Source organism: Drosophila kikkawai, chromosome 3R (assembly GCF_030179895.1).
Source record: "Drosophila kikkawai strain 14028-0561.14 chromosome 3R, DkikHiC1v2, whole genome shotgun sequence".
Lineage (NCBI taxonomy): Eukaryota > Metazoa > Arthropoda > Insecta > Diptera > Drosophilidae > Drosophila > Drosophila kikkawai.
Window position 1 is genome coordinate 12,694,102 of NC_091731.1, and position 27,487 is coordinate 12,721,588.

At 43.1% G+C, this 27,487-nt stretch overlaps 2 protein-coding genes and 1 long non-coding RNA gene across 3 annotated transcripts; 1 reads left to right on the top strand and 2 right to left on the bottom strand.

Annotated features, from left to right (window-relative positions):
• Positions 1-18,371: 18,371 nt before the first annotated feature.
• On the bottom strand, positions 18,372-19,297 carry LOC108074030 (uncharacterized). The gene is given in 4 exon segments (XM_041774695.2): positions 18,372-18,998; positions 19,001-19,202; positions 19,204-19,270; positions 19,273-19,297. Coding segments are annotated over 4 exon segments (855 nt in total). The 3' UTR covers positions 18,372-18,437.
• A 5,128-nt stretch (positions 19,298-24,425) lies between these two features.
• Positions 24,426-25,106, bottom strand: LOC108074067 (uncharacterized). The gene is made up of 4 exons (XM_017165939.3): positions 24,932-25,106; positions 24,762-24,880; positions 24,624-24,705; positions 24,426-24,563 (listed from the first exon to the last, which is right to left on the bottom strand). Exons 1-4 carry the CDS (start codon positions 25,104-25,106, stop codon positions 24,469-24,471), a joined length of 471 nt encoding a protein of 156 aa, XP_017021428.2. The 3' UTR covers positions 24,426-24,468.
• On the top strand, positions 24,920-26,634 carry LOC138928985 (uncharacterized). Its single transcript, XR_011445396.1, has 3 exons — positions 24,920-25,047; positions 25,114-25,174; positions 25,230-26,634. It is a non-coding gene; the product is annotated as an uncharacterized lncRNA (long non-coding RNA).
• Positions 26,635-27,487: the final 853 nt, after the last annotated feature.

Genomic DNA, 27,487 nt, shown 5'->3' on the forward strand with positions numbered 1-27,487 from the left:
AACAAGTACGTGCGGTTGGGAGAGCTCAGCTCCGAGTCTCGCAGGAATCCTACACTCGCGCCAGGATATGCCAAATAAATATAAATATTGTTTGGAATGGTAAATGGTAAGCCACAAGGATTTCTTTAAAATCAGTCAAGCTTAATTCTGAAATTTGATATATTTCTAATTTAAAGATTTAATTTCACTATTAATAATTTATTGCCAGGTCTCAATGTCAACAAAAACTCTAGTCTTTTACAAAAACCTTGTAATTGATTTCTTTATTTATTTTTTTTTTTAGTTCGCAAATCAGTTTCAATTAAATATTAATTTATTCAGCACCTGTTTTTTCTTTAGCATGTCCACAAAAAACACTCCCTTTAAACCCTTTTTGTGTGGCTGCAGGTTTCTGCAAATGAAACATATTTAAAAACATTTTTTTAAGTAGTACACTCACTCTGAAAATAAATTGCATTATTGTACATAATTTCCAGGGCAATATCCCATTACTTGGGCAAAGTTCCGACCACGAAACCAGCCATCTATACCCATTAAGTAATGAGTAAGAATTTATTGACTTGTCCCGGGCTGCGAGACTTAATGCCAAAGTTTCGCCGCTGCCTGCATGCGTTTTTGCGTCACTTTTAAATGTGTTTGGGGCTCGGCGGTTTCGTTGGCGGTGGGAAAAAGTTTTTCATATTTAATTTGAGGGCCACCCACAACATGCCCACCGCCGCCGCCCGTCGTGTTTTCCACGCGTACACAGTGGAAAACACACAGCGGCTCAGACGCACTTTTTGAAAGGTGTTTGACCGGCAATAAGTCAATTTTGTGTACATTTTATTCACGCGCGGGGCGGCGAGGCGGCGTTCTTGGGGTGTTGGGTGTGCTGTGGGTATATTGTGTGTGTGTGTGCGGATTGCCGGCTCAGTGGCCTCTCCTGGGAGTTGGCCACCAAAAATTCAATGATTAATGTGCGTTGGTGGAGCTGTTGAAGTGGGCGTTCTGCGAATGGGTTGGTCCCTGGCGAAAGGTGGGCTCTTGGTCCTGGTCCTGGCCCGCTTCCCGCTCCCCAAAAAGCTCAGTGACCTCAGCGAATTTCGAAAAGTTTATTAATTTATTGGATTCATGAAGTCATTCGGCATTATGCGTGGGGAATCGCATTTCCAGCCAGCGATTTGGGGCTGGGTTATGGGCCACTCGTTGGGTTATTTACTTTGGCAAAGTATTAAATTTTGTGGCCTTTTGTTGCGGCAAGGCACTGGAGCGTGGACGATTGGGCAATTCGATTTTAAAGGCTTAGAAACCCGCTTCTGGTTGTGGCTCTGAGCGCTATTCCAATTCCGCCTCCGCCTCCGCTTCTAATTCCATTCCCATTTCGATTTCCATTTAGTGCAGGACATTATTGCCTGCATTGGATTCCTCCCATGCAAACTCTAATGCCTTTATAGTGCATCAAATATAACGGCCAGTGGATGTGTGTGGGTCCTTGCTGGAAGAAATGGTGAAATGAAGCCACATCAATAAAGTTAAGCCGATTAATTTCCACAAAAACATACAATTTAATATTGCTTATGCAAATGCTGGCAATCTTTGGAAGGTTGAATACCACAAGTAAATGAAAAACAATGAAACGCTTATTGAATTTGATTCCCTTTGCCTTGTGGGAAAGCAATTTGGAAATTGAGCAACTTTTTTCCCCTACTAATCTGTGCCGGAAGTAGTATAAAAATTCTATAAATTAAATAATATAAATAAAATGATTTGTAAGAACTTTAAGTGCATATATAGTTTACTTCGTCTTTAATAATTCTCAATTTAAATTTATTTAAAAAGCTTAATCAGTGATTTGACTATAAACAAACATTAATTAGCATAGAAAGCAAAAAAAGCTAAGCTAAAAACAATTTTAAATCCCATGAGATATCTGTGACAATTTAAATAATAAATATAAAAAGCTAAAAATGAAATCAAACAAGTCCCCTTTTGTACAATACAAGTTCCTGATTTAATACGCGGACTTAACGAATGTTAAAAAAAGTCTTTAAAATATTTTTAGTTAATCCTCTTAGCAGGTAGTATTTCCCCCCTCAAACAACCCTCTTTTCTTTTGCGTTTAAGAGCCGTAAAAGAATATTATTCCATTTCAATTAGCTAATATTTTAAGAGCCACAAGCGTTGAAATTACTTTTGCGTTTTGTTTGTCACAAAATCAGAGGATATACTCCCCGGCCTAATTTGATTAGGTTCCCTCATTCTTTAACGAGAGCGAATTCCCCTGCATTTTCCGCGTTTTCCAGGGAAATGCATGCTGCTTTGTGCACCGTTTGGCGTGCATTTGCCACGGCTATTACATGGCAATTATTTAATTAATTAAAACAAGCCGAGAGCGTATGTAAATAAATGCGGAAAACAAAAACACAGATAAAATGTAATTAACTAATCAAAACACAAACTGCAGTGCACCACCCCACGCACACTCACCCAAACAGGTAGTATCCTTTTGGCCTTGCTCTGCGCTCGTGTGGGTGAAACTAATCAACGCACAGCCGAGGGGCAGGTTTAATTCCTATTTGGTCATGCACATCACATGCGAGGCAACCAGCCGGTCAATCGGCTTAAACACATTTTACCAATACAGCAGACACACAAACAAGAAAACACACACAAAAAACACGAAATACAACATGAAAAAAATGAAAATTTACGTTGCATTTTAATAGGTAAAGTTTTCCCTTTAATGTTTATTGGGCTTGTTTGTTGTTGTTGTTGCTGCGGGTTTGCTGCTTTCTCCCTTTCTTTTTCGAATTTTTCCCTACTACATATATATATTTTTTGTTGCTTTTTTGGTTTTATATTTGCCGCATTTCATTAAATAAAACTTTGCCCGCAGCAGTAGCAGCAGCAGCCCGAACTGGAGACGAGCTAGTTGTAGGATTTAATAGCTGCAGCAGCACCCCAGTTAGTTACAACCTGTGCCACGACCCCTGAAGAGGGCTGCTTCCCGGGGGGGTGGTTGTCGCCTGCATAAAACAGAAAACGGAGCAGCAGCAGCAGCAACAAAAAAAAAAAAACTAAATAAAATGCCATCAAAAGTGCCAACCTTGAGCACTTGGTTATTAAAATGCATTCAACCAAAATCTAAAAACTACAAAACTAAAAAACGACCACGAAGCTGCTGCTGCTGCTGCTGCTTCTGCTTCTACTAAAAACTAAACAACTTTTCCAGGCAGTTTTCGAGGGCGTTGGGAAAATTGGGGTGAAACGGGGGAAAAGTGAGGCGCAGAGATTGAGATGGCGGAGTGACTGCAGCTATTTGGCCATTGTTGGCAGCCGCCGGGGGCGTGTTGCGCCCACAATTTTGTCGTTACACTTTCTAGGTGCTCGGTGGTGCTCCTCTTCGTCCTTTTTTCGTCCGCTTTTTTTTTTTTAACCAGCGGGTGCCTTGCGAAAAATAATTAATTTGCATAATCCTTTGTAGCACTTTGCTTCATTCATGCCCGGCACGTTGGCTCGCTCCTTGGCAGCCTTGCTCCTTCTTCCTTCGCTGGCCGAGCTCGGCTCTGCGAAATTCTGCAATGCAAATTACCTTAAGTGCGGGCCACACAACACATCACCAGAGCCGCAAAAAGAGAGCACACCTACACTGAAACACACACACACACCTCCGCTCTGTACATGGCGCTAAACAACCTCAAATCCTCATAGATCTCAAGTTATGTACACACACACACACAAAGATGACGTTCCCCGGGAGGCGGCAGGCAGTGCGTTTAGCTGCAGATGCAGCTGTCTTCTCTCATGTCGCGAGACTTGGCTGGGAAATGTGTAAAAAGCACCTGCTGCAAGTTATTTAACCAGGCCCTGGAACCAGTCAGGTAGCTGCCGCCACCACTACCTCTTCTGGCCAAGATGCGGGTGGCAAGACGAGAGCTGGGAGCGGCAAGCTGAAAGCTGAAAGCTGCGGATGCCTGCCTGGCTGCCTGCACTTCATCACACAAGTCGCCAACAAGTGCCTACAAGCACATGAAATAAGCTGGACCTACAGTGTGATGCACTTCAAAAAATAAAGACAGACAACCAGAGAAAGAGAGGAGTAACAGTCAGACATATTTAAAGTACGTTCTAGAATAGGTCCAGCAAGGATACATTAAAATCTTTCTATTTTAAGCCTAATCAAGCTCAACTCTTTTTGAAATTAGTGGTTTCTAAACATTCCAGTTTTTCCAATTTTTCCCAGTGTAACCTGCTGAAACTTGCAACCTGAGACCTGAGACTTGGCCATGGCCCTTGAGGGCAGCATCCAAACACTTGGCTTCAACATTTGGTTAACACGATATTCCTTGCCGCCTCTGATTTTTGCACCGCTTCGTCTCCATCTCCATCTTCATCTCTATCTCCAGCTTCATCTCCGCTTGCATTTTCCTCTCCTCCTCCTCCTCAGCTGGCTGCAACTGCAGCTCCAGGCACATCAATTTGGCTCAGGATCTCAAGATGAGCGAATGCCCGGGCAAATTAGTGCAGCGTCAAGCGGCGGTAGAAATTTGTCCGCTGTCAGTTTTGCAGCCTGAGCTGAGCTGGCCCCTGATTTATGCCCCACTTTGCGGAGTGGCCGGCACGTAGCAAACAAAAAACCAGAACAGGACAGGACCAGGATGGGTTGGCAGAAGAGACTGTTGGCTGTTGGACAGTCAGCCTCCAATTGTGCTCGCTGTTTTGGCCAGTGTGTCCAATGTCCAGTGTGTCCGCCGCCAGGTTACATAACTCACTCGCCGCTGACGACCTGGGGGCATTCTCGGATTCTCGGCGGTCGACTTGCTCAATTTGCCATATATAACACGAGAGCGTCTTGCTCCGCATTCTGTGCGCTGTTCTTAACTATTTTTCAAACAAGAAAAAAAAAAAGCGAACGGGCCGAGGGAAGGGCTCTCCTTAAGTAATGAAGCAGCAGGCGCTTGCAGTTTTGTGGGCGCTGCTTCATTTGGTATGCCTTCCCAGGTAACATGGGCTCCCCCTCTGCGCTCTTTTCCTCTTCACTCTACTCTTTCAGCCAGCTCGGTTCGTAGACCCTGGGCGGTATAAAATTTATGCTATAATACCGTTTGTCCTTGCTGAGGCGTCTGCCTTTTTCCCAGCTCGCCAGCTCACTCCTCATTCCTGCTTTTGCCGGGAAAGTAAAGTAAGTATTTTTGGGTATTTGCATAAATTTTCTTAAGTGCATCAGGCAGTAAATTGCAATCGATGTTGTTGTTGCCTTTGCCGGCCCCGGCATGCTGATGTTGTTGGTATTTTCCTTTGGCCATTCTGCTGCACGCTTTTTGTTGCCTTTTACACCTTAAAAGGGGGTACATTAGCTTTGTGAAGAAGATAGAGCTTCAGGAGAGATTAAAAATATATTTTCTTGACAATTTTAATGCCGATAACTGAGTAGATTTCTTCTAGATTGTAATTTTGCTTTGGTTATCCTTAGGAAAGTATCTAAGGTATATAAACTTCGGCTTAGCGATGTCTTTAACTCTTCACCTTTTCTCTTCTCTATTTTCTTTTTTTGTTGTTTTTCTCCTGGCTGCAAATTATATAGCACACTTTCCACACCTGGACAGGCCGACGTCGACATCGCTGGCCACGGCTACAACTCAACACCGACCCGGCTGCCACGCCCCTGTTCCCTTCTCGGCCAGAAGCCCCTCTCGGCCATGGTCTGCACCGTCAGTTACTTCCGGACTTTGGACTAACTCGCACAAACACTCCACACACACACAGACACACAGGCAGCCAGCCACCTTCGACATGAGCCTTGGTGTCTGGCAAATTGTTTTCAAGGAACATGCAAAGCGCAAGTATTTAATTAATTTTTGCATATTTTATCTGTTTGAATTTGTTGAAGCATGTTCGAGTGCTCCGCTCCGTCCGTCTCGCTGGCGAGCTGTTATCTTGACTCCGGGCGAGCGTTGAAATGCTTAAGCCATTGATTGCATCTAAAGTGGCGCTATTTATACGTTCGGCTTCATTTAAATAAATTTTAAATAAAGCACAGTCGAGTCGAGGGGGTCTGTTAAACAGTGGCCACAGCTTAAGTGACTAAACCAGTGGCAAAGTACTTACAAGTTAAGGAAAATGACTGGAAAAACACATCGATTTTTGGGGCTAAGTTAAGACAAAAGGATGTATATTTTCATGACCAAGTCAGGCGGGTTAATTAAAACCAAATACATTAAAATCAAAGTCAATGAAACAGGGATAACTTTTTAAAATCCAAAGAAACTTCTGATCCAAGCCAAAGGATTTTGAGTTGAAAAATTGAACTAATTGAAACTTTATTAATTAAAGAAGTTTATTAAAACAAAAGAATACAACTTTATTAGATTTTATGGCATAAAATTCCGTTTGCTAACCAATCAGTTATCATTTAAAAATATATGTATAAAAAGAATATAATATTTATTTAATTCCAACATAGTGTTAAAAAAGAGTTAATAAACCCTCCGTCCGCGTATTTGTTTATTCGGTCCGCTGTAAAACATTATGATCAAACAATTTAACAAATGCGAGTGGCAAATATCAATAAATAATAATTTCAATAAATCCACAAGAGCACAGAAATGCGGCAAATATTTGCCATTTATTCCCCGGCGATGCGCTCCAGTTTTATTATATTTATGTAACTTGAAAAAAAAAGTAGATAGATACTTTGCTATAACTGAATAGAAGGCCCATCGGAGGTAGGGCCAAATTCTATTTCCCCACGAATATAAGCTACGGCTTATATAAATTTTATAAAGTTGCTCTAGAGAGGTAAGCCAAATCAGAGTAGTTTCGTTTGTTACCTGGCAAACTTTGTTTTGGCCAGCCAGATACATAGGCCAAAGTCCAAATACATACATATACACTGGACATTGGAGCAATATCTATATATTGGGGGCTACCCATTTCATAAATTGTCTTGCCGAGAGTGCGGCCACCTTGTTCTTGCCCCGCATTTTGTTCGAAAATCAATTATGCTGTCATTGTCATGCCTTTGACCCCCCTGAACTTCGATCCTGGCCCCCGGATCCGGGACCTCAACTGTTATCACACCTAGCGCTGTTTAAAAACACGTTGCTCAAACATTGACTGTTGACGCCTCCCACCTTCTAACCTCCCACCTCCTACAAGTCCCCCGGAGAAGCCAGGTTCCCGCTTTACGCTTTTCCAATGATGTGGGGGTAGCGTGCAGCGCTCCCCGTTTTACGTGCCCATAATGGACCCTCATCAGTCTCATTATTTATGCGACGTGCGGTTTCTTTGGATTTTGTTAGATTAAAAAGTGCCTGAGGGTTTTGTTGAGTGGCCAGAGCGTCACTGTGGTCACTGCCCGACCCTAAGTGTGTGTGTGTAAGTGTGGGTCTGTGTGCCGAGGTCTAAAGGTAAAGCAGGTCAGGCCGGTCAGGTATTGTCGTTCTAGGAGGCCCTGCTGCTGCCATCAGCCAACATCCAACGACCAACAAGGAACGGACAGCGGACAACTGGCCATGGCCCTGCTTGTTTACGACCCGAGCACGCGCCCCTTTCACCTCAGTGACTATTTGTTAAATTTACAAAACGGACACTAAGGACGGTTCGATTGGGGGATACCCTTTTGGAAGGATCAACGCCATTCAAGGACAAGTGGTGTTAATTCCTGGAATTTTCTAGGGAAGTTTCTATGACTTCTTGGGGAGAATGCCCTTTAAGATAGGAATATTTTGAAAGAGAATAATACCTCCAGTTTGATAGCTTTAGGAAGAATCACTCAAGGAGAAAAACACAAATTTAAAGCTTTAAATAAGCTGAAAAGTTTCTAATTTATAGAATGAAAGACAGGTTCTTATATTAGTTATTAAATTTCACTTTTAATTTGCTTTTATATATACATTTTCGTTTGATTTTTTTTTTACTATATGACAGATTCTAAAATGATATTCTATTAAAACAATTAAATATTTTCCAATAATTTCCCACCCATTTTGTGTGTCCAGCAGAGCTATTCAAGACCTCAAATTAAATCAGCGTATGCGCTAAAACAATCAATTCCCGAATCCACCCCGAATCGGGTACCAGGCCCCAGAGTAATGGGCCATAAACACAGTGTGCCGGGGTCCGGCTAAAAGATTGGCATTAGTAATGTGTTTCCTCTTTTCTTTTTTTATACCCGCTGCCCCGACAGGCTGCTGACTGCGAAGTGGAGCTGGTGTTCAAAGATTAATGCGACAGCCATTGAATATTTATTAGTTGTTACTTTGCATATAATTTGTGGGCCGAGTCCCGCTTGCCATTGATTTGTCGGCAGAAAGGCACAGCATTTAAATGTGGAACCTGTCGGGCTGTTGACTATGCGGTTTTAATTTGTCAGAGTGCGCTAATACGAAATTAATTTGCCCGAATCCGAGAAGGAGTCGGGGTCGGAGTCGGAGTCGGACCCGAGCGACGGCTAACCAGGACAGGCTGCCAGGATACTTGTCCAGTTTGCGGACAAGACAAATGGCGTCTGTTGCTGAAATATTAAAAAAATTCGCTTCGTGTTGCCGTTGCTGCTGCTGCTGCTGCTGCTGATGTTGCTGGCGTGCTAATGTTGCTGCTGTAGTTGGAGTTGCTGCTGTGTAGAAGCAATTACATTAAATAAAACAATAACAAAGAGAGTGTAAAGCGGACGAACAAACAAACAAACAAGCAGCCCGGGCAGGCAGGCAGGGCAAACAAGAGGCGCACCGAAACACACACATGCTGGCCGAAAGGCAGGAAAAAGGCAAGACAAATTGTTGCAGCAGCAGCAGCAGCAGCACCAGCTGCATGTTGGGCCAATAAACAAAGCCAAAAGCACAACAGACAGGGCCGAATCAAAACCAAATTAAATAAAATAAAATAGAGCAAACAAGGCAAACCAAATAATAAGAATATTGCATTAGTTTCGGGCCAGGCCTGGGGGTCAGTTTAAGTTTTGGCCCGGAACAAGGTCTGGGACCTGGTGTCTGGGCAGCGGCTAAAAGCATTAACCGCAGCGACAGCCCAACAACCGACAAGCTGGTAACACACACGTATCCAAACACACACAGTCGTCGCAGGACACACAGCCACACAGGACACCCGCACACCCACAGGACACATGCACTTGACTGCATCGGCGGTCCAAAGCTGGTGACACGCTTCTACATTGGCGACAACATGTTGCCACAGGAGCAAGAAATGGAGCCACAGCAGGAGCAGGAGCAGGAGCAACAGAATCCGAATTGGGATTGCCTGCCCGAAAGCAAAATGTTTTTACACTTAAAGACAAAACCAGAGATTCACCCGGAATACACACACACAATCACATAGATTGCAGCTCCCTAGAAAGTGGGAGTTGCCAGCTTGTTGGCCGGAGGAAGGGCGCGAAAATCCCCGCCTTACTGCCCGAAGTGGATTCCCCAGTTTCCCAGTTTTTGGTCTGGACTTGCAGCATTGAAACGTTTGCGGCTGCGGTTTCTACTTTTTGGTCTCTGTAGCTATGCAGCCGGAGTAGGGGGCGGAGTCCAAGGGATGGAGCTTTAGGGGGCAGCTGGACTGGTGGGGGAATGACCAAGTCGTCGGCAAGCTGTTGTCGCTTTCATCCTCATCCTGGCATTGCATTGACAGAAGATTAGTGTGAAGCAACAATGTGAAAACAGCGCTACAGGGGTGCGCCAGCCACACACACTCGCACACAGAGAATAAAAAAGTGTAAAATAAACGTGTGAAAATAGATTTGGTAAGTATAATACGCAAAACACTTTTTGATAATGTCTAAAATCTAAGAATAAGAACCTTTATGGAGAATAGCTTACCAAGGAAAATATGGTTACAATTTATGTATAATGACATCATTTTGGACAGTGCACACCCGCAGACAGCTGCATTTGGCCAGGAAACGGATGACAAAGCCAAGAGTTGAGGGATCTGGGGGCGAAGATATTTTTATTGCGGTGCGTTTGCTTTTTAAGTTGTTCCGAAATGCATTTGCCAGAGTCGCCACGTTGCTGCTGGGCGACGACTCCCGCTGAAAGATTACATAATTTACGAAATTTAATAAACATCAACACCAACTGTGTTCCCTGGGGAAGTCTGGAGGAGCTGAGCTGCAACTGGAATTGGTACTGGAACAGGGGCTGAAGCTGAAGCTGGAGGTTAAAGGTTAGGGGCAGCAGCTTAAGCTTTATTAAATTTCACGCACGCCACGCTCGCTGCTGAACCTGAAAATAAATGCACATGCCGGAGAGAACTGCTCCTGCTCCTGCTCCTGGTGGTGACTGTTGCCGGCGAATGGGGTGCAAAATGTTTTCACATCTGCATATAAATTCCTCTCATTTTTGTTCGCACTCCGACAGGCGGCAGGCAGTCAGCTTACACACGCTTTTCGGTTTTCTTTTTTTTTTTTTTGTTGCCACCGCCGCCGCTGTTGCCAATATTTGCATTTGCATTCTATTCCACTTTTTTGCCAGCTATTGTCGCCTCCCGGTCCCTGTACTCGCTCTCCACTCGCACGCTGTTTACATAAACATTTTTTTACTATTTTTTTTTTTTTTTTCGTATTTTTTTGGTTCGACACAAACACATTCTGCTGCACAAATTTACATTTAAATTAAATTTTAAGTGCATTTTCAAATAAACTAAGTTGCTGCGAAGCGAGCGAGCGGAGCTGGAGCGAGAGGGGCAATCAAAACTCAATGCGTGCACTTTGCTTTCACGCTCCTGTGAAATTCGCATAAGTCCCGGAGTGGGCGTGGCCCTGGTTCTGGTCCTCGTACTCGTCCTGGTCGTGGTCCTGTCAACGACAGGTTGCAGGTTAAATGCCAGCAACATGGCCAACACGGCCAGAACCGACCGATACCGAGGTGCGAGTATTATGTGGGAGGGACCAACAACATAGCCGCCACATGGCCATATTGATTGTTATCAATTTTGGTTATTACATGGCCAAGCGCCTGCCATTTTCATGGCGATTTTTCACTTGTTCGGGCTTTGGTCATGCCCAGTGGTGTTGCTAGGACTAAATTGCAGGGCCGAAAGGTGAATCGATTCGGCGATCCCTTATAGAAACCGAAAAATGTAGAATTATGCCCCCCAAGACGGCAAGTAATTTAGTCAATTTTAAAGCCACTTAATGATCGTTGATTTGTGTGCTGGTCCAGAGGAAACTTCATGCAGAAGTTTCTACTTTGGATTATGCTTCTGTTTCTGTTTCGGTTTAGTTTCAGCTCCTCCAACTGGTCCCAAATGAGGGGCTGGGGAGCAAGTGGCCGAGGAGCCCGAATAAAGCATTACTGGGGGAAAGTTTCTCTATGCATTTTTGATTGTTCTCAATTGTTTTCGCAATTGTTTGCAGGGTATCCCACGGTCCATTACCCTCTAGTGCTGGAAAATGTTTTTCATCTCGAACTGTGTACTTGTTTTCATTTATTTTATCTTATTTTCTGCTCTTTTTCGTTGTGCATTTTTGGGAATGGCAATAGCCAAATACATACGTGCATCGAGAGATTTATGTTTTTGATTTTTATTGAAGCCGAGTGCATCGATTATACTAACAGCAAATTGAACTAATAAACGAGATTTACATAGCATAAATAAATGCTTTGCCGCATGCATGTAGATATTTATTTTTGCAGAAATCAGCAAGCCCACAAAAACCGGACTAAGCCTGCCAATGGGCTGCGAAACGAATGAGTAAAACAACACCAAATTTGCTTTTTGAGCAGGCTTTTATTTCAGCCAAATATGCTTTCTGCACTGGAATTAATAGATCCTTTTTGGCCTGCCACAGCCAGGGATGCACCTGCCATGGCCGAGTGTGGCACTCGAGAGCTTATAAGGCGCAGCTTTCCATTTATTGCTTAATTTATATGCGCACCGAGAAAAGGATATAAAGTAACAACATTTGTCTCGACATCTATGTGAAGGCATTGCAAAACACAAAGCGGATGGTAAATGAGAATTTAATATAGAATTCTTCAATAAATATTTATAATTCTTATATTTAACTAGTGCACTATGGGGAATTTTGCCATTTCCGTGGTATTTAGTCATTTTATCAAACTTTAAATATTTGAGTTTTTTTTATGTAAACATATTAAAAATATATGGCTCTATAAAATGTAGTACCAGAAATGTTAATTAACAGTGCACTGTTAAGCCTATCCACTGTTAAAGTCGGCTGTTGTAGCCAAAATGCACGTGATTGAAAATAGCTATTTTTTATTCGGTTACTTTGAAATTGAAAAACTAAAAAGTAGAACCAATTTTTGTTTAAAGTTTTGATGGAGACCAATAGTATTGGTAATTATTATGTGTTGTGTGTACTAATACATTGATCTGTGCGTGTCTTACTGATATATTGCGATTTTTCTAAGTGTTCCTCTAAGGAAATTTTTTTGAGAAAATATTTAACTTTAAAGAGACCTATAAAAAATATATGTCTTTGTATTGCTGTACGTCCGATATATGTTGTAGAGGCATTCATTCTAAATAAAAGGCAATTTGTCTCAATGTGCAGAAATCCGCACAATCTGCGTAATTTAATTTTTTTGCAGGTCTTTTCGAGCAAATTTTACCAAGAAAAAACCATTTTTCAAGTTAATTACATATAAATATTAATGTGTCAAATCATTTTACCTGTTTTAAAGGCAAAAGCTAATTTTTTTGCATTAATGTAAGTGCCAAATGGAAGTTATTGGCGAATTTGGAGGCCTGGACCTCTTTTATGAAGAAATTGAATATGAAAATTACGTTTTTTATTTTATATCTGACGAAGAGCTTGAAAATTAAGACAATGTATTTTTTTTTATTATGTTTATAAAATATATTATTAAAAAAAAAAAAAATTCACCTTATACACTTAAAAAAATAAATATAAAAATAAAAAAATCGTCAAGCGAGGGCGGAACCACGCCCATTTTTCCAAAAATCATTTCTTATGGAGTCCATAATTATAATAAAAAAAACCGTTTCGAAATATATTACTTAGTTTAAAAGTTATTAATTAATACCATAAAAATGGCCAAATTCCCCATAGTGTAGTGGCTAAACAAGTTCAGTTTATAGTTACATATTATTTTTTTAAAAATTGCTTGGATTTTCATAAATTTGTAGGAAGGCACGTTCTTGTCTTTTCGGTGGTCACAAACGAAGTGTTCTTTATTCATTCTTCCATTCTATGCTTAGCCTATTACATGTATGTATTGGTGTGTCAGTTGACGATCGTGCGAAAGGGACATACAGAGTAGTGTTCCTAAGCACGATCTTCATGTGAGAGCGAGATGTATCTATTGTGCTTATAACTATCGTATAATCCAGCCGTGTATGTACAATAGGTGTGTAAGTGTATAGGGTAGTGTGACTGTTTGCTACATCGGTTAGTGTGGCTGCTTGCTACAATCGGTTAGTGTGGCTGCTTGCTACAAATTTATTCTTATTTTTTTACACTTATTAAATTTCTTTATTGAATCAAAATTCAATGAGATTGTAATCATAATTACTTTATTTATCAGAATATGTTTCACTTGGAAAACTTCCAGGGAACTCTAAAATCATAAACCAATTTTCTGTTTTTTCAAAAACATAAAGACTAATTTGAAGCAGTACTTTTCGAGACTAATTTTTGCTTCAGTGTGTCTGGATAAATAAGTGAGCTGATGAAAAAGTAAAACAGCAAAAGGCAAGGACAAACGAAAATTAATGACAAAATTTAATGGACACTTGTATGGGGCCACGCCCCCTTGCCACCCAAAACACACCCGCTGAGTGCGTGTATATGTTTACACACACTTATGCAGTTGTACACGCAGTAGCGCTCTCTGGCAATGAAGTTTACTTATACAGTTAAGTACGCGTCGTATTTAATGGAGCGAAATTGCATGCCAGCGCAGTGGGTACAGCAACAGCAACAACGGCAACAGCTACTACGGCGAAAACAAACAACAAACGTTAAGATTGTTTGACGGCAGCCGTTTATGAAGCACCCTACGCTGCACTTTCCGCACTTTCGCAGCACGACAAACTCAATAAAACGTCTGGAGGTTGAGGTTTCCTTAGAGCTAGAGCTGGAGCTGGAGCTCAAGCCGGAGTGGAAGTTGTGGCTCGAGTGCAGCACTGATTAGCTGCCGGTTATCCCGGCAAATAAGTTGTGATATGGCCCGATCCGCTGACAGTTCGCCGGCTAAAGAGAGCTGTTGGCACAGTTGAAGTGGCTGCGGGTTTTGCATGATGAAATACCGAGAGCCAAGGTAGCTCTATTCATCCAGGCACACAAGAACAAATATTAGGGTTAAAGTTACCTAAACTTTGGTATAAATATTATTTGGCAACATTAAATAATTCAATAATAGATTTATGGTTTTAAAGAAGATATTGCTAATGAACATTACTCTATAGATTGTGACATTTGCCATTAATCTAGAAAACAATTAATGTTCAAATTACAGTTTAATAGCTTTTCAAATTATTTTTGCTGAACCAATATTTTCATTTTTAATTTTTAAATATAAAAATTGCAGTAATTTATAATCATTTCTGCTGGTGCAACCTCTTAATTGCACCGAATGTTTTTAGACCCGTTCTCCTTAGCATCAGCAGAAAATAGTGCTAAAAATGATTCCCCCTGAAAAGCTGGCTTACTTACCTGTTTTACCTGTGCCACTCTGGCATTTTGGCATTCCGGCACTAAGGCATTCTGGCATTCTGGCACTTTGGCATTAGTGAAACAGCCCGAAGACGCCGCCCGGCTTGCTGCAAAAGGAACTTTCAGCTCATTAACTTAAAAACTTGCGGCGCTCTCGAGCGGGATCTTAGGATTTGGCTGAATGCAGAACATGCATGACAAAGCCGGCCCGAGATGAGATGAACTGAGCGCCGAGCTGTTTCTGTGTAGAGCACTCAAAAAAAAAAAAAAAATAAAAAAAATACCGCAGCATTTTTAATTTACTACAGAAATTACAAGCGAGCTGCGAGCAGCGGGCTGCGTGAGAAAAAGTATTTTTCTTGAAAGCACAAGGAAAGCTGGATGATGTTGGCCACAGGGGAAGTCGGGGTGTGAGTGGTAAGGGGAGGGGTGGAAGCAGGGAAATATAAATAAATAAACCGAGGTCGAATGCAGCAGCACTCCTCCGTCTGCTCTCAAACAGTGCGCCCAGTCAGTCAAGTCACTTTGTCATTCCGAGTGGAGCGGCAGCATCAACAGCATCCTGCATCCTGTATCCAGAAACCTCCATCCAGGATCCACCAGCCAGCACACATTTGCATGACGTCAGGAGTCGAAGGATGCGAATGCGGGCTGCAAGGGATTGCGAATGTGGAGCTTCAGTTTTTGCCAGCGCCGGAATTCTTCATTCTCATTTTTTTTCTCGCCGGCGCCGGGCTTCTTGTTGGTTTTCTGCTGGCAGCGTGTATATTTAATTAAAACAGGATTAATCTAGCAGAAACAATACTTCACTAAATGCAGCGCCAGCCTGTGGTCCTCGGCTCCAGCTTCAGCTTCAGCTTCGGCTCCATTTCCAGTTTCAGCTCCTGCTCCGGCCTGCGGCTTGGCTAACAGACTCGTTGGCTTCGCTGGCAGGCGACTGGTTAGGGAGGGGGGGAAATTGCGGGAAAAACAGTACAGAGCTGCAGGGAAAACCGGAGGCGGGAAGAGGACCTCGGCTGCCAGATTCGCCAGAGCTCAACACAAACAATGGCGTTAACTGCTCATGCACAGCCCCACTCACTCACAGGAACACTGGGGGAAAAAACATATCATAAAGCAAGGATAAGAGACAGCCGAAAAAAATATATCAAGACTGAACGTTAGGGGATTCTGAAAGAATTTGAAAGATTTTATATTTGTAAAAAAATAAAGTCCTTTGTCTTATTGATAAAGTAAAACTTTATTAATATTTTTCAAGAGATATCTTTCCTTTATTCGAATTTTATCTGTAAGTTCACGGTATTATATTATATATTTTCTTATTTTATATTATTTAAATTCGGTTTAAAAATAATCTTATTGTTTGTTGAAAAACAATTTAACATAAGAATTTAAATATATTTTTCCAATCAACTTCTTCAAATATAAAACTTTTTGTGTATTCCAATAAGAAGATACGGGTTAATATAAACATTTTAATTAATTATTACCTCAAATATGTTGAGAATTTTTCTCTTGGTTCACACACACTTCCTCACAGCAGGATCTGCGCTAGTTGGCGGCGGCTTTAATGCACTGTGGGCCCCAAAAAAGTATGCTACGCTTTTTGATACGTTATGCAGATGCCTTGGAAGAGCCCCGCCGACAGCTTAGCAGCGCGCTTTCAATCATTCAACTTCACCTTTAGCCTCAACTGCGACTCCGACTCCTCCGACTCTGGGACTCCCTTTCAGGCCCTGCGTTGCCAATCAAGGAAATTGCGTGCTCACATGTTAAACGGACGGGGAACGGAGGAAGCAGGGACTGCCAAAACAGGACAAATGGGATGGAAAAACAGCAGGAAAGTGGGCGAAACGCTTTTCGGCCATTTACTATCGACTTTAATTAATATTTACCTTCAGCTAGCTTTCACCAAGCGACTATTAGCCGGGGCAAACAGTTTTAACAGCTCTGCGGATGTTTTGACTTTTAGTCCTGCGACTTGAGCCGAGGAGCACCAGTCAAACGGAGGGCAAATAAACAAAATATATGCCAAAGCGGTAGCAATTTCTTCGCTCGCACGTCCAATATAATTTCTCTGTGTTGTTTTTAATATTTTGACCAACCGAAAGAAAACAACTCGCACCGAGGCAGATTGAAATCCAAAAGCCAAGGAGCAGCTACGAGAAGCAGAAGCACAACCAAAACCAGAAGCAGAACCAGAGCCGAAGAACCCAGCAGAAATCCCCACCAGGAAGTGCTATACACAGGCACGGCCAGCAGCAGCAGCAGCAGCAACAACGACAACAACACCAGCGGCAGGACGAGGACTCGGGAGCAAGAGCAACAAAAACAACGGCAACATGAGTCGAAATTGTAGTTGTACAAACACGTCAGCTTTTAAATTACTTGGCCTAAAGGTAAATTGAGCGGAAGTTAAAATGTTGGAAAAACAGCACGAAAAAAGCAAAACCAAAAACACGGGGGCAGCGTCTGTGGGTGGGCTTGATGGGTGGCTTTTCGGGTGGCTTTTCGGGCGGTGTAACGGAATACAGTGGCAGTGCCGGTTAAGTGGGAAAAGGGAAAGGCGGTGTCCATAACAACAACATGCCTGGGAAGCCTGCCGGAGCCAAAGTAGTGGAGGCGAGGAGGCGGCACACGGCAAATTTGCCGGGAGTAAACGCAAGAATAATAACAACCGAAAGCAAGTTTTTCGGCTCAAGTTGTTTTTGCTGCCGCCGCTATGAAATTCAGTGGCATACAGAACGTAATTTCAGCTAAACGAACCGACAAACAAAAACAAACAACAAACGAACGAACGAACGAACAACAAACAGCGGCGAAATATTATTTTAGCTGGCTTGCATCCTTCCTGAAGCCTGGCGGCCAACAGGAGATCCCACCCAGCCTCCCCGCCATTCATATGCGAGCGGTATAAGTTGGCGAAATTGTGCAATAATAAAATATTTGCAATGTACTCGAACGGCGGCACTGGCAGTGGCAACTCCGGCTGCAGCAACAGCAGCAACAGCAGCAACAGCGACAGCGGCAACTGCATTTTCATAAAGTGCAGCTCATAATAAAGCCGCGGGTGGGTGGAATCGCCCCGCGGGGCCCAAATAAAAAGCACAAATAAATATGAGCAGCAGCAGCAGCAGGAACAGGAGCAGCCAGCAACAAGCCGAACCAAAACAAACAACAATGGCAGGACCAGGGACCGGGTCTGGCCAACAAAACCAACAAACCAAGCCAAGTCTCGGGCATGGCCAAAACAAAACAATGCAAAGGAGAAACAAAAAGTATAATAAAGCCCGCGAAAATATTTGCAGCGGGCATTGAGAAATGTTGCGCAATAAAAATTGCATTTTTATGCTGATGTTTGAATTTCACATGCAAATGAAAAACGAAGAGCGCCAACCGAAAAATAACAGCACCGATTCGAATGCCGCTAAAAGGATCGACCAGCGGGTTACCCGATATCAGTTTCAACACTATCCGTTTCGATATGTGTCAGCGATATCAGATTCGCTATCTTTTATCAGGGTTTTTTATCGATTGCATTGAAGAGGCTTACATAAGGGATATTTATTTAAAAGTCATAGTTTTCAGGTAAAGGGTTTGATTTTTATAAGGAAACTTATCTTTCAGCTAGCTAATTAACTAAGAAAAATGTATAAATTAAACAATTATATTTGCCACTTAAAAAATAAATAAAAATCGATTCTTTAAGAAGCTTGAAATGCAGTTTCTACACAAATATCCGAATCCTCAAAAGCTCTTATCGAGGTGCCACACATCCGAGCTCAAAAAATATAGGAAATTGCCGACCAATTTAGCGGATTCCAAAAAGAGAATACATACCACCACCACTGTCGATTGCACGTTTGTGGCTAAATGGAGTGGATTTAATATGCCTTTGATACCCTCTGACTGCCGTGTAGCATAGACAACAAAATGGTCTGGAAATAAAGGGGACCGGGCTAGGGATACCGGGGCAGGAAGTGCCGCTACCGCTGCCGCTGCCGCTTTCCCGGCTTTTCCCGCCTTTAGCCTCTTCTGCAGTCCCTGCTTTTCCCTGGTTTTCCTCGCTGTCAGTGGCAGCGCCGGTTCGCGGCTTAGCTGAGACTTTGCGCCCACGCTCCACGTGTTTATGACTTTGAATTGCAACTTCATCCGCCGTGTGGGCCGCCATAGCCCTTAGCCGTTGTTGCTGTTCCTGTTCCTGCTGTTGCTCTTGCTGTTGTAGCGGCAATTTTTGTTCCAGTACTGCCGGGCGCCGGGTGCCGTTCGCTGTCGGGTGCAATGATGGCGGCGCATAGCGCGCATTGTGACGCGAAATGGCGTCGAGTTGAATAATCCAACATGGCGCTTTGCCGCCGCCGCCGCCGCCGCCGAGAGCTGTAGTATTTGTGTTCTCGCCAGTGTTTGTGTGCGTTGTGTTGTCTGTTTCCGGCAGCCGGATAAAAAACTTGGCGTTAAAGTGTTAATATTTTGAGTTTTGAGAGCGGAGTGGCAGGACTGGCAGGACTGGCAGTCGAGGCAGGCCTGGCAGGACATGCAAATGGCCGGGTCAGAGGTCGCGGGCAGAGTTACTGCAGAGCGACAGCTTCGACGCTGTTTCCCCTCGACGCTGACACTTGTTCAATTCAAATAGCACGCCAGAGTCCCGACATTGATGTCCTGGCACGGCATTCCTCCGCCTGGCGCCTGCTTTTTGGGCCTAGCTCCGAATGGCGTGCCCGGCGAGCCGCATTTATGTTATCTTTAATTTTTCACAACGAAATTGGCCGTGGGAGTGCAGTTCCAATTGCCAGACAACAAGCATATTTATTTATATTGCCGCCCCGCTCGACCCCGATGCGAAGCCTGAACTGTCATAAAGGCAGGACGAAAGCCGAGCCACTTCAGTTCTCAGTTTTGACTGGTAGAAATGGTGGGAGGAATGGGAGTTCTTCTTCTTGGCTTCAAAAGGGAAACGTTGAAGATAGAATATAGCCCACTGGGCAGCTGAATTTGGAGACTTGAAAGGAAAACGCTAGTCAATTAGGATAAACTTTGAGGGACTTGAATAGAGAACTTAAGTTTTAAAGCAGAGTTTAAACTGAAAATCTTTAAAAATTAAAATGTTAAATATATAGACAGCCTTGAAATATATTTTTTTCCTACTTAAATTTAGCATCGAGGCAGTTTAGTTTAGGTTTTAATAAACGTACCACAATTTGTATATGATTTTATTTTGTTTGTTGTAAAGTAGAGAGATCTAAAAGGGTACAACTATATTTTAAATAAAGCCTTAACAATGTTATTTAGTTTTAAAGTAATTTAAGGAGAAATCGTAGTAAAATACAAATATTAAATACTTAATGGATATATATACATATATAACAATGTCTTCCTTTCGTGGTGCTGCAAGTCCAGAGGCTCAAACTTGAATGCTCGTTTTGTGTTTGAGCCAATATTTGGCATTTGGTCTTTTGGCCAGCAATGCGCATGGAAGAACGGACACAATTGATGTCTTGGCAAATTAATCAGGCGAGCACTGCATTTCGCGGTCAGTTTGCCCAAGTGCCGCCAATTAGATCGCTGTGGTCCTGGCCAAGGTTTCTTGGGTTCGCCAAGCTGGAAACGGAAACTAAAGGCTCACTCAAGCTCATGAGAATGGTCTTTGTAGTGGAGAACCAATTAAATTTGATTTATTCCCGCGGTACCGTCTCTTTGTCGGTTAATCGCTGATTGGTCGGTGTAAGTTTCAGTTTTACTTAAAAATTAATTATCAGCCTGCTTGGATCGCGCTGTTGACTTTGTCCGGTCACGTCGCATTAACCATACGCACTGTGTGCACAGCGCATAACTGCCGGCCAGCCAAGCAATCAAGCGAACTGTCAGCAAAGCCCCACATTCACAGCCACATCCATGTCCATGTCCACGACCGCGCTCTTGCCCCAATCCCCGCCTGAAATTCACCGGCAAACCAATTGCAGAGTTTCCAGGCAAACAACTTGCCAGACTGAAGAAAAAACAAAAAAAAAAAAAAAAACCCGCGAATTGTCAGGCTGGCGTTTAAAACCAGTTCGCATCAATTTAAGCGGACATATGCTTAACTTTGCTTGCGGTGATTTTTCAACTTGGCCCGCAGAGTTGCAGTTCCAGGTAGTCGCTTGTTACCTCTCCTCCTTGGCTTGCCTTGCCTTGCCATGCTGCCTCCTTCTGGAGTGCTTTGCACATTGACAGCGTTAATTAACTTTTAATTTAATTTCGCGTAAATGAGTTTTTACTGTCAGCGCGCGTTGCTTTATTTAAGCTGACAAAAAACGCAATTTGCAATGCAGGAGTTTTGCAGCGGGACGAGCGAGTGAGGGCATGCTTTTAAGCGCGGTTTTCAAATGTGGCTGCGATGTCGTCAGCCAGTGTCAATTTATGCCGCCAAAGTGAAAATCCAAACTGAAAGATTTATGCAGGCGACGCAGAAACATGCGCTGGGCACACATACACATACGTACTATATATATTATTTATACTTTTTTCGCCAGCAAATGTGATTTATACGAAAAATCTCAGCAACAAGCGCCGCGGCGGTGTGTGCGTGTGAAATATTTTGCAGCGTTTGAGATTTTTAAATTCAATTTCCCAACCAGACCCAGATGCAGTTGTAGTTGCAGTTTCGGTTGCAACTTGCACTGCCAGTTGCAGATGAATGGAGGGATTCAGATTCAGATGCCGATGGCCATGTCGATGTGATGTCGAGGCCAGCCGTTGCATAAATAAGCGCTTTAGACCACTGTGCTGGCAGGAGCTGAGGAGCAGCTCCTCCGCCATGCCGGAGGGCCTGAAGGCCGCACAGAAGGTGTGTGTTTTATTAATTGCCAGCGCCAATGCCGCAGCGGCCGCAGCAGCCGCCACCAAGAGAAATATGCGAGCAATGCACGCATGCGGTTCCCTCAGTTTCCCCTCCGTTTTTCCAGTTTTCCCCGCTTTCCCTTCACCACCGCTTACCCCGTTTTTTTTACCGCCAACTCTTCAGGCCCTCACCGCTTCCGAGTGGCCAGTGGCACGTTATATCGTTAATGAAAACTGATTCTAGTGTCATTAACGTGCGAGCTTTCCAGACCGATTCGAGTGCAATGTGCGCCGTATCTTTTTGCACTGCAACAAAAAAACGTTGCAGTACCAGTACTTCCTATAAAAACTATTGGAAAAATTAAATATATTTTATGTACTTTAGAAACTTTAATGTACTGAGATAACTTTGATAAAAATAGTTTCTTTTAGAGATATTTTCGTTTCCATTTCCATTTTTTCGTGTGCTCTTCCTTACCCGCCTGTCCTTGGGACTTTGACACCCGATCCCCGATCCCGATACCGACACCTCTCCTTGTCCCATCCTCGCCAGTGGGCATGACGAGTCATTTAAACTGATGCGTCGCCAACTGCGTGAGCAACTGATTGCGTCCTGCCACTCTCCAGTCTCACCAGTCCACCATGTCCCCCCCGCGGCCACCCGCCCTCGGTATTGTCCTTCTCGTTACTGAACCCGCTGACGACTTAATGACAGTCATACAAAATGCGACAACGGTGCGAAAATTGCAAGGCTTGCCTTTGCCAACAGCACTGCAGCGGCGCTCCCGATGATTACCTTTTAATGCAAATATAAAAAATGAAAGAACAACATAAAGCGATCACTCGACAAGAAGTCGAGCAGAAGATGCTCTTAGAAGTCTTGTTAAAAATTTTAATACTTAAATTCTTGGAAATATATTAAAAAAATATTATTTATAAAATATTTCCGCTTTTCAAGGGTTTCAATTAAGTTAATTATTATTATAGGTAACCCAGGTAAACACTGGTTTGCTAAAATAAATAAATCGTACCTGTAATTATATATGAATCTCTTGAAAACATGTGTATTGAAATGAATAATGTGTAATTGAATGGCTGTTTTGATTCGTGTTTAAATTGATTGACAACTGCAAGCCGCCTGGTGGCGTCGGACACGCCCTAAAAAACGCAGGGTATAATCAAACGCGATGGCGACAGCAACAACAAAGCCAAGCTGACAAAGGCAAAAACAAAAAACGAAAAGCCAAAACAAAAAACAAAAAAAGACAGAAAACAAGAAGAACAACGTTGGCCCAAAGGGGAATCCCGGCATCGGGGATCTGGACAGAGCTTCACTGCCATGCCGTAGCATGGCATGTGTAAATGACGCTTAAAATTGAAAAATTAAATGAGAAATTATTATGTGTGGCAGCGGGAAGGAGCCAGGGATCCCTGGATAGGGACGCGGACGCGGATGCGGACTCGGATACGGCCCAATGGGACATGTGCGTTAATGTGCGAGTGTGAGGCGGCGGCGCAGTGTCATTAAATTAATTTGTCAAATATGTATAAAATAATAAATTACCTTTTTGTCAGTTACTCGTTTATTAATTTGTACATGGCAACAACTTTTCGGCGCGCTCGCCAAAAGGGAGCAAAAAATGGAAACCAGGACGAGGCAGTGTCCAGAAGTCAACTAGCATAAAAAATTATGATGTGTAAAAAAGTAAACACACACGCGCGGCTTACAAAAAAAATGAGGAGTCTGAGGCTTGTGGGGGATATAGTGAAAAATTGGACAAATTGCCTGGCTGGTTGGCTGCTCATCGTGTATCGTTTAATAGAAACGCCGACCCACCACGTCACATGTTTTCTGTCCATTTTTATTTCACAGCTCACGGGCCGAAAGTTGAATGATTTATGATTTATTCAATGCAGCGAGCCAAGCGGCTTGTGTGACTCCACTCTCTCTCTCTCGGTCTGTGTCTGTTAAATTATTTTTTAATGTGTCTATTAAAAAATACAACAGCTGCATCAACAACTGACAGCGGCAGCAGCAACAACGACCGCGGCAGCAATTGGTTTCGACAAAGGGTATGCACAGGTAGAAATGATAACCTAATGTATTTTAATTAATAACTAAATAAGTCTCTTCTGGAACTCTTTTATTTCGAAACCATTTGCCCTTTCTAACAAATTTAAACCGTTCTAAACATTAACATGTATTTATAGATATACAAAAACTGCATATTTTAATGTGAAACCCTGCCATCTCAACCCTTTTTTCGTCCTGTGCAACACTATATAGTACATGGCGAGTGGTGCTCTGGTTCAAGTCGGGGATTTGGCGCCGGCATTAACATGGAACCAATATAAATGGCATGCCAAATTGTAGTGGATGAACAAATTTGCCGCTTCATATGCGAGCGGCAATAAAAACTTGTAGCGCCAAAGCCAAATGCGATTTGGTGGGGCATTTGTTTTAAATTACCCTGGCGTGTAAGTGATGAACTGGTGTGTCTGTGTGTTGGTCCGGCCGTTGTAACGGCAAATTGAGCAGTCGGCAGAAAACAACAAACAAACCAACAAACTGAGCCTTCGACCCACCAACAAGCATAACAAAAAAAACACACACAAAAAGTGGAGCATTGAACTCGCCCTCGCCAGGGGATTTCCCGAAAAAAAAAAGGGCCAGCACCATGATGAGCCATAAAACTATTGCAGCTATTTGGAGTAGATTGCAGGGGCCAGCGATACAGAGATACTTGCCTCGAACTGCCGAGACCACGAAGTAAACATTTCCGTAAGCAGTCAGAAGACTATTGCAATTCAGGCCAGAGCACCGCTAAAGCCAACTGATCCAGTGTCCAACATAAATTCGAAACAGTGGACTTCCTGTCTTCCGATTTTATGAACTACAGAAATGAGCCCCAACTAGTTTTACGGACTTGGAATTTATATAATCACTTCAAAAATATATTTCTTATGTCTAATTGTTATTTATTTGTGTTTTTGTAATTTAAAATATTTTAATTATATGAATATATTTAAAGCCATCGCCTAGGTGTTCGATAACGATCATCAGGAGCCATATCCACTTGATAGTAGGTAAACGCCACAATGGAAAAAATAAAATATAGCACTAAAAGTCAAACGGAACAATATAATAAAGTCTCAACAAAACTATAAATATCGTATTCACCTAGGGGAAGAATTGTCCAGTGGATGAAGAAAATGCCCATGCCACATATTATTATAGAGGTACATACCAGACTTCGTACGCCCTACAAGAAACAGTGTTCAGATGATTAATAATATTTTTAGAATAATAAAATACAACCTTAAGGACGCCAATTAGTAGCAACAGACCAGATAATGCCAACTCAATTCCACATAGGCAGCCCAAAATGGCAATTACCATTGGAAAATCCTGCTCTTTCACAAAACTAATGACACAGGCTGAATAATACATATAAAAATATATAAATCAAATCAATTTGTTCAACTTACGTATGAAACCAATGCCAAAAACTATATTAAGAACCGCCCAGAAAATGCAGGCCCTGTATTTGGAGCATATATTCAGACGTTTCCAGCAGCTTGACTTCTTGCACATTATAATGAACGTATGTGAGCATCGAATAAGTATATATTTTGACAGATTAGTAAAGGCATAGTTGCTCATCTTACAGAAAGTAATGGGATACAACGGAGACTATAATACATCAACATTGTGCCCGAGTGTGGACAATGGTAAAAGTAAGCAAATAATGTCAATCAATTACTGCATTAAACTTTCCCCATTTAGTTTACCCGTTGAAGCGTGGAAAGTGAACACAGTGCCGGGCGTCCAAACAAGTTGAAACCCTTTCAGCTTTCCACCGAAATTCGCCCCTCCATGTCCATGTTAACTAATCAAATAACTGTAGCGACACGAAAATACCCAAATGTGGCCATGTCACTGGTTTTGGCCGCCGGCGCTGACAGTGTCCAAATCCAATGCAAACAAAAGTGCAAATGAGTTCGAGAGAGCGACGCTAAAATGTTTGCCCAAGCCAAAATGTTAATGGTAATGACAGCTCCGAGAATCCGTTAACGAACTACGGGCACGTTCCGTTGTCAGTTCCCACTGGTACACTCCTCCACTCCTCCATTACCATTCTCTCTTCCGATCCCGATTCTGATTCTGATTCCCGATCCCCGGGAGCAGCAAACAATTTCCCACAGCGCAGCACCCAAAGGCCAACGAATGCCATTAAAAATTGCCACGTGAAATGTTTTCAAAGGCCAGCGAGATGAGTAGGGCAGCTGACATCCGAATCCTTCGGCTAATGGCCAGTCGTCCACCTAACTAAATTAAAATATTTACGGGCAGATCTGCATGTATCCCAATTATACGCGACCCAAAATATGATAGTTAGATGGCCGGGCCCAGACCGAAACCCCAAAAACCCAAACGAAACCGCACCAAGAAGACAACCCGGCTAAATCCCATAATTAAGCTTGTATGCATGTCCTGGTCCTCGTCCTCGTCCTCGTTCTCGTCCTTGTCGTCGTCCTTTTTGCGTGCATGTGATGTATTAATTTAGAGAAAACCTGGGTGCTGCTGGGTGGCTTCTCCCCCCCGCTCAACCCAGCGACTAAAATAACTACCGCATGGTCGACAATGGGAACCGGCAACCGGCAACGGCCACAATTACACCTACAGGATGGAGCCAGTCGGGACAGGACAATGGCAGGACAAGGGCCGGGTTGGGATGAGATTTTTCGGCTGCTCTGGGAGCAGCAACAGCAAAACTATTTCACAGCTAAAAATGCTGTTATGCGTTTATATTAACACGGATGTGCCCGCACACACGGACGCCCCGCCGCCATGGCGTCCATAGAGTCCTGGCGCAGGACACGTAGAAAGGTAGCCAGCATACATTAGCAGGCACGTAGGATGCAAACTAACTGTACCATTGGAGCAGAAATAGTATCAGCGATACGAATCATATGCGGCAGCTCCAAAAAACCCAAACCAAGCGCAGACCAGGACACCCCGATGTAACGCGCACCCACTACTACTCTCACTCCCACTCGCACATCCCATATGGCCACCCGATCCGACGGAGCACGAGCACCCTTCCATGCGATGCGACATGGTCGCACACAGGCATGTGGAGCAGCATTCGCGGAGGCAGAATGAGCAGAAGTTGAAGGTTGAATAATAAATTTAGGATGTTTTATTTAATATTTTGATATTTGCGATAGTATTATGAGGTTATTTTATATTTAAGACTTAAAATATACTTTACAATTTATTCGATCTTCTCTATTTCTTTCATAAATTTCTAGGAATTTATTGATATTTTTATTTAAAAGTATGGATCTTCCTAAAAAGGATATTTTTCAACAGTTTATAATGTACCATTGCCTCGCAAAGAACCCACAAATAGACCCTCGCTATGTGCAAGTTTCGTTACACGCTAAACAGTTGGCAAGTATCAGAAGTGGGTGGTGGAGATCGGGGAAGGAATACCATGGAGCTGTGGGTGGGAGAAGTATCCTTTGTGCCGGCATGCAGCGCTGGCAAAAGTTAGTTACGAGTGCGAACAATGATATTACGTAAAATATTTTGAAACTGCTGCTCTCAGTTTCGCTGTTTTCTGTGTGTGGGCGGGCGGGATGAGGGGTGGTAGCGTGTGATGGGAGGCGTGGGCGTGGCCGGGGGAGTTCCTGCGGCCACGTGGCATGTGACAGCAAAGCGCTGCTCTGACTCCGGCACCACCTTTGCCGTAATTGTGTCGCACATGACCCTTCTGTTGGCGGATGGCACCGGTACCGGCACCGTCACCGTCACCCTTTTTGGTAACCGAACTGGAGCGCACGGGAGCTGAGTGCAATAACCACAATTTCAGATTGAGATGGAGCCATCCTCTAGCCCCCCCCCCCCCCATCCGTAACCCAGCTCCGGCGTAAGCTCATTACGCTCTGGCTTTGTTTTGGACTAATTAAATTTGAATGACTATTTTCACTTAAAAACTTTTTGCCCCACTCGTTGGCTTTGCTCCTTTCGCCCCAGTC

Excerpts from the sequence above, each read along its gene's own strand:
- LOC108074067 (XM_017165939.3), bottom strand. The coding sequence starts at position 25,106 with ATGAGCAACTATGCCTTTACTAATCTGTCAAAATATATACTTATTCGA. Across the intron at positions 24,881-24,931 it reads TTTTGGCATTGGTTTCATAC|CCTGTGTCATTAGTTTTGTG; the intron begins GTAAGTTGAACA and ends TGTATTATTCAG. Across the intron at positions 24,564-24,623 it reads CTGGACAATTCTTCCCCTAG|TGCTATATTTTATTTTTTCC; the intron begins GTGAATACGATA and ends TTTGACTTTTAG.